Consider the following 7444-nt stretch of genomic DNA (forward strand, 5'->3'; position numbering starts at 1 on the left):
CTCCTGCCAGAGCTCCAAGAGAAGGAGATGCCCTGCCTCAAAACAGCTATGAGGGAGGACAGAACAGAGCTCAAGGAGATATACTATCAGGTTGGAAAATTCATTAAGAATTTACACCAAAATTCAGCTTCCCCTGTTGCTCAGGATATGGTCACATGACTCAGAGAACACAAGTAGAGCCAGAGCTCTGATCTGAGATGCTTTTGATACAGTGACTTCTCTGCTGCAAATAAGGAGTCCTGGGACTGGACAGTGGCTGCGTGGGGCTGCAGGGGACGGGTGGAAGGAAGGAAGAAAGGAACAAGTGAGTAGAGGTGAGATTATTGGGGTGAGTAGGTAAAGAAGAGTTTTCTAATCGGGGGGAGGTTAAGATTTCAGGAGGTCCCTGGGTGGCGCAAACTGTGACTACTAACCTAAAGGTAGGTTGTTTGAATCCACCAAACGACACCAAGGGAGAAAGGCCTGATAATCTCCATCCTTAAACATTACAGCCAGGAAAACCCTACAGAGCAGCTCTACTCTGTAACACAAGGGGTTGCCATGAGTTGGAATCGACTTGACAGCAATGGGTTTGGGTTTTTTTTTTGGTTTCAAGTTTTCAGGAAGGGAAGGGGAAACACACTGCATTTCTATCCTTGGCTGGGGAATTAGGAGACGGTGGCCCTGAAGAGTTGATTGGTGAGTCATGCCTTTCTGTCTACTTATCTGTGGGAGGACGTGAGCTCTGGGTACAGGAAACCCTGCGGCCTCAGGATAATGACAGTTATCAGCGAGTGAGCAGGAAAAAAAAGGCCTAGGTAGATCTTGAGGACGTTAGGATATGTCTTCCTTAGATGAGGCTTACAGGGCCAGGTGGAAAGTGAGGGGAGAGAAGAGAGTGGGATGTCATTGAGAGCTTGAGGGTTGCAGGGTCACCTGCCAGAGCCTGGAGTTTTCTGTGGCCCTATGGGGCAGTTCTACTGTGACCTATAGGGTGGCTACGAGTTGGAATCGACTCGACGACAGTGGCTTTGGTTTTGATTTTTAATGTGCTGCAGAGGGCACAGAATCTGCTGGCCTTCTCTATAAACCAGGCTGGCAGCCTGACCTATTAGCAGGAGTTGAGGCTGGCCTGAGATATCAGGTGGCTTTAGGACCTGGTGCTTGGAATACCTGAGGGTGGGCACATATATCTAACCTGTCTCCCACTCTCTCCAATCCACCACCTTCAGGAGCTAGGAATGGGTGAGAGAGGTTAACAATTCTCCCAGTGCTCAGTGGTCAGGCACTGGCCACCTCTTCTCTCTCTCTCTCATCCCATGCCACCACGTCTCCCTCCCTCTTCAGCTGCTGCAGGCAGATCCATCATGTGGGCACTGACAGCCTTCCTGCTCCTGGGTGAGTCCTCAGTGAGGTTGCGGAGAAATAAGGACTTTGGGTGGTGGGATAGAGGGTGGGACAAGGGGTATGAGTATGTGTGTGTGTGTGTGCGTGTGTTGAAACACTTCTGTGTGAAAATTCCAAGTAATCCATTATCTTCTTTTGGAGGTGTAAGGATGAGGGGCCTTTCTCAGAGTTGGAGAAACTAGAAGCAGAGAAGAAAAATAGGTCTTAATACCATTCAGTCTTTCCTATAGTCGTGAAAGTCCCTTTCTTTCCTTTCATCTGCAACTTTTTCTTCCTTTCTTATTTATTTAACTTTATTTTTTGTTGTTTTTGAGAATATATACAGCAAACCATACACCAATTCAACAGTTTCTACATGCACAATTCAGTGACATTGATTATATTGCATTGTGCAACCATTTTCATCCTCCTTTTCTGAGTTCTTCCTCCCCTATTAATATAAACTGCCCTCTAAGATTCCTACCTAATTTTCAAGTTGCTTTTGTCAATTTGATCACATATAGTTCTTAAAAGAAGAGCATAATGCTCAAGGCAAACATCCTTCACTAGTTAAGCTAAACCATTGTTTGGTTTTAAGAAGACTTGAGGGAATACTTTTGGTTTAAGGTTTAAAGATTGTATCATGGGAATCGTTTTGGAGTTTCATCCAGCCTCATGGCTTCAGAAAGTCTGGAGTCCATGAGAATTTAAAATTCTTTTTTGCATTTCCCCCCTTTTGATCAGGATTCTTCTGTAGAATCTTTGATCAAAATGTTCAGTAATCAATGTGGGCAACTCCTGTCTGGAGCCAAGGAGAGAAGGCAGAGGGGGTTAGGAGCTTACTGAATTGACATGTGAAATACAGAGTGGAGAGAAGGAGTGTGCTGTCACATTGTAGGGAGAGCAACTAGGGTCACATAACAATGTGTGTATAAGTTTCTGTAGGAGAAACTGACTTGAATCGTAAACTTTCACTTAAAGCACAATTAAAAAAAAAAAGTTCAGTAATGGTAGCCAGGCACCATTTAGTTCTTCTGGTCTCATGGCCAAGGAGGCAGTTGTTTATGAAGGCAATTAGCCACACATTCTCCATCCTCCTCCTATTCCTGACTCTCCTTCTTCCTCTGTTTTATTTCTTGTTTTGCAGTTCCAGGCAGTAGACAAGCTGGTGAGTTTTACACATCCCTCATCCCAATTCTCCATAATCTTCCCTCCCACCCCTCTGTGTGATCTGCTTGGGTAGACACAACACTTTTTGTTTGTTCTGGGATAGCGTCTCTTCCCATTCATCTTCAATCCCCGCGACTCTGTTTGCCGGTAGAATTGGGTTCTGACTGATAGATTGGCCCAATGAAAGTGGTCTCTCCCCCTGTAAGGATGAGTTAGTAGCATGGGCTGGGTCCTGGAAGCTGGGTTTCCTAAGATTTCCCAAACTCAGACCGCATGTTTGAGTAGCTCACCTTGATTCTCTTTTCCATACTCCCCCACCTCAGCTACTCTGGAGAAGCCCATACTGTCTCTACACCCACCTTGGACTACAATCTTCAAGGGCGAACGAGTCACCTTGCGGTGTGATGGGTACCAACCTCTGCTCCTAGAGCTCCGACCCATTAGCACTCTCTGGTATTTGGGCCATCTGCTCCTGCCCTCACACAAGAGGAGCATTGAGGTGCAGACACCAGGGGTGTATCGATGCCAGACACGGGGAGCACCTGTCAGTGACCCCATCCACCTCTCTGTATCCAATGGTGAGTGGTCTGAACACGAGGGGAGGGGCATCATGTGTCTTCTCCGGCTATACTGGGCCCTCCTATGGGAGAGGGCACTGGGCTGCTCCCATCTAGGCAAGAAAAGAGGACCACACTGAGGCCTGTCTTGAGTGTCTGGAATAGGCAGGGCCTGCACGTAGGGACTGATTACACAGGGGCTTATTTGTGCTTACTTACTATTCTGTAGTGCCAGGAACCCATGTGAAATTTTGCACTACAGATTAGTAAATAAGCACAATTAAACCTGTGCATACCTTGCTTAGTGTAAGCTGGTTCATACTGTGTATACTGGCTGATTGGACCCAGCCTGCATAGCACTACGTGGGAGATGCAGAAAGGCTTGTCTTTAAGTTTTCAATGCAAAGTATGGCCTACCAGGCTAAAATTACATGATACTCCCCATGTAGTAGCCAGTCCTATGCCTTAATGAACAAATGATTGTTACTGCTCTTCTTGTATTAAAACCCTTCAAATATCACTGGGGAGTCACTCCAAAGGCCCTCTCACCCTCCTGACCAGGTGAAGAGGGGTTTTCTTGGCTGAGGAAATAGCAGGTACAAAAGCTCAGAGAAGGGTCAGTTCTCCTAGGAGTTCAGTGTGGCTGGAACTTAGCCTGTCAGGAGTGGAAGGTGGGAAGAGAAAAGCAGAAACCTGGAAGGACAGAATCCTGAGATAGTGCTGCAGAGGTAAGCTGGGGCCAGGTCAAGAAGGCACTGATGCCATCCCGAAAAGTTTAAACTTAATTCTTACGGGCAGTGCTGTTTGAGGCTGGAACCAAGTCTCAGACATCTTTGTCTCCCTAGTACCTAGTTGAGTCAACACCACCCAGCTCCCCACTCACCTTCTAATGCATCCTGCATCACAAGATTCCTCAGGTGCCCACCACCAGGGAAGGCCTCCTCGCCCAAGAATGGCGGAACGGGGGACTTGGCTTGTGGGGAGGGGAGGGAGAGTATGTATGGGCGCACAGTAGGAAGGGGAGAAGAATAGGGAGCACCTAGGGCTGGGCTTTCTCCTGGAGTCAGGCGTGCCTGTGGTGTCTGTTGCAGACTGGCTGATCCTGCAGGTGCCCTATGCTGCGGTGTTCGAAGGCGAGTCTCTGGTCATGCGCTGTCGCGGCTGGTACGACAAGGTCGTCTACAAGCTTCACTACTACCGCGATGGCCAGGCGGTGCGTTATTTCCACTCCAGCACCAACTACACCGTGCCACAGGCGCGCACCAGCGATAGTGGGCGCTACCAGTGCTCGGGCACCATGCGTATCCCGGTGGAGAGCGCGCCGATGTTCTCCGACAAGGTGGCCGTGACCGTGCAAGGTGGGGGAGGCCTGGGCCCCGGGAAAGGGGCAAACGAGCACTGGGAAATTCTAGGACAGGAACCAGGCGAGGAGGTCCTAGAATTGGAACGTGTCAGGTTTCTCTTTTAGGAGGCGGAAGCTATCTTGGCTCCTCCTCAATGTTGGTGCGCTTGGCCATTACGCCGCGTAGGGTGGGCGTCCCCCTCCCCGCCCAAACACATACCCTCGCTTCTTATTCCAGTTGTGACCCCGCATAGAGGCAAAGCTCTGGTCGCATCCGTAGTCAGGCTGGCAGCACCGGCGATAGGGGGCGCTGTGAAACTGGGGGGAGGGAACCGCTCCAGAGCGTCCAGCGAGGCTCGCTCAGCCACTCGCCTTACAGGCGGGTGTCAGTTAGGATGAGGCGCAGAAGCGTCGGGCCTGGTTCCTGCCTCCCTTCAAGATTTGTCTGTCCCTTTTGAACTCGGTCTCCTGCCCCACATTTCAGAAGGCTTTCTCCCACTCTCCATGCACGCACACAGCCTCCCGGAACCTCTCTTGGTCTCCGGGTCGGTGAGAAGCCCACGAGGGAAACGGGAAAGATAGAGGGGTCGCGGGCGGTGGACAAGAGGGACTTGGTTTCTCCCCTGCCCCGCCCCACCCCTGTGCCAGCCTCATGTGAGTCCTCCGCCACTGGGGCGCCCTCTTCGCAGAGCTGTTCCAGGCGCCGGTGCTGCGGCTAATAGGCCGGGTAGAGGCCCGCGGCGCGGCTCCCGGCGGGGTGGCGGTGCGCTGCGAGACGCGCCTGCACCCGCAGAAACACGACACGCCGCTGCAGTTTGCCTTCTACAAGTACAGTCGGGTCGTGCGCCGCTTTGACTGGGGCCCCGAGTACACTGTCCCGGAGCCCGAGGTTGAAGAGCTCGAATCTCACTGGTGCGAGGCGGCTACTGCGACCCGCAGTGTCCGGAAACGCAGCCCCTGGCTGCAGCTCCCAGAGCGTGGTGAGTGACAGCGGTTTCGGGGCTTAAGAGCTGTCCTCGCGTTCCACTTCCCCTTTTCCAACTGTCTCCTCTTTCTTCACCCCCTCCCCCACTCTAGCACGTTCCGAATCAGGGGCGGATTAACCAGTCAGTAAATTTTTTTTTTTTTTTTTAAGCACGGAGTCGACTTGACGGCCCTGGGTTTGGTTTGTTTTTGGTTAAGCACGGTATGCACTGGCTTGCATTCAGCAAGGTACGCAAAGGCTTACTTGTATTTACTTGCTAACCTGTGGTGAGCAATTTCACAGGGATTTCACCACATCTTTGACATGATGGGAAACAGGTAAAATTGTGCACTGCAGATTGGTGGGAAGGCACAGTTGGGTTCGTGCATACCTTGCTTATTGGGTAATGCGGCCCTGTTCGAAGAGTCTATTCCACCGCCTTCCTCCAACTTCATGCCTCTCCCCTACCCGTGGATCAAGAGGGATCGAGTTCAGCCACGCGCTACTTTGTGTGTTACATTCACAGGTTCTCTGGACCTGGAATTCACCACCGTGCCTGCTCCACAGGCCGCAGCCTTGGCGCCCATTAACAAGCCACTTTCCTTCAGAAAGCCTCCGGTGTTCAAATCGGTCCCATTTGTCACCTCCATCCCAAACACCACCTCATCGGGACTGCTGTTCCCCTTGGGCAGCGCCCCTACTGCTGGACCTCCAGCCTGCGTTCCACCGACGCCCTTGAACAGTCAGCCAGAGCCCTGAAACCCGACGTGGGCCTTCTACTCCGAGAAATGCAGCTGCTCAAAGGCCTTCTGAGCCGCGTGGTCCTGGAGTTAAAGGAGCCACAGGCTCTCCTGGAGCTGACGGGAACACCAGAGACCCCCACTTTCCACTTAGCTGTGAGCAGCAGTAAGCTGGAGACCACTACTGTGGAGAGCTGAGGCGGGCGTCTACCCTTCCCTCTCTAGGATCATTCACCCCTGGTCTCTCAGTGGTAATCTTCCTAAGCCATCTCTGGTTTTCAGAAGCCAGTTCCCTCTCTGTTTGCCTCCCTTTGTTTTGTTGTGGCTTTTAAGGAAGCACCCATGCAGTGTAGTGGCTGACAATTTCAACTACAAGCAGCACAGATGAGCAGTTTGTAGCCACAAGGCATTCCCTTAGGTCTGTTTCTTTATCTCACAGAATAGAGGAAGGAAATAGAAACCTGTTATTTACTACTTCAAGGTTTACATTTGGAAGTGAATTTAGTCATCCTGAGTGCTTCACACAAGCCTTTCCAGAACATATTTTAGTACGGGCAGTTTCTTCGTACTTATATTTATTGAGTGAATTAAGCGCTTTAGAATATTTTACATAAAATTGTAATTATTCATAGTGACTTTACTCTCTGTTAGTATTAAAAAGACTTTTAGTTCTTCTACTCATGAGTTTATATCGTCAAAATTCTGGGTTCTCACCCACAGGGGTCCACCCCACTCCCAGCCCCCACCTACCACCATTTTTTTTCTGTTTTCCTTTTCTTTCTCCCTCCCACCTAGCCCAGTAAGCCACTTCCCCTCCTTTCCCACCGACCCTCCTCTTCGCCCCCTCACTCACCGTCCCCTACCATGGCACCATTTTTTCTTTCTTTACTTTTATTTCTCTTTTCCACCTAGCTCCATACACCACCTGCCCCTTCCCACCTGCCTCCACCGTGCCACAGTAGAGTGCCATGAGTGTACCAGCCCTACCCATCAGCCCCAAGATGCAACCATTTTTTTCTTCTTTTCTTTATCTCTCCCACCCACCCCAATATGCCACCTCCCCCCTTCCTGCCTGCCCCGACAGTGACCCCATGGACAGAGTGCCATGGATAGAGTGCCACCAGCAAAGCGGCCTGCTGCTGCCCCAGGTCTACCACACCCCCACCCACTGGCCCCCAACATGCTGCCTTCTTTTTTCTTTACTTCTTCTCTCCCTCCCAGCTGGCCCTGTATGCCACCTCACACCCCCTTCAGCCCCCAGGTCGACCCAGCTCCCACCCACCATCTCCTGCCATGCTGCCCCCCC

The 7444-nt window shown here is 51.0% G+C and overlaps 1 protein-coding gene across 1 annotated transcript; it reads left to right on the forward strand.

The window, feature by feature from the left end:
• The first annotated feature begins 1346 nt into the window (after positions 1–1346).
• Positions 1347–6792, forward strand: FCRLB (Fc receptor like B). Its single transcript, XM_049875719.1, is given in 7 exon segments — positions 1347–1377; positions 2513–2533; positions 2859–3113; positions 4184–4450; positions 5124–5414; positions 5925–6131; positions 6134–6792. Coding segments are annotated over 7 exon segments (1275 nt in total). The 3' UTR covers positions 6337–6792.
• Positions 6793–7444: the final 652 nt, after the last annotated feature.

Source organism: Elephas maximus, chromosome 3, assembly GCF_024166365.1.
Source record: "Elephas maximus indicus isolate mEleMax1 chromosome 3, mEleMax1 primary haplotype, whole genome shotgun sequence".
NCBI lineage: Eukaryota > Metazoa > Chordata > Mammalia > Proboscidea > Elephantidae > Elephas > Elephas maximus.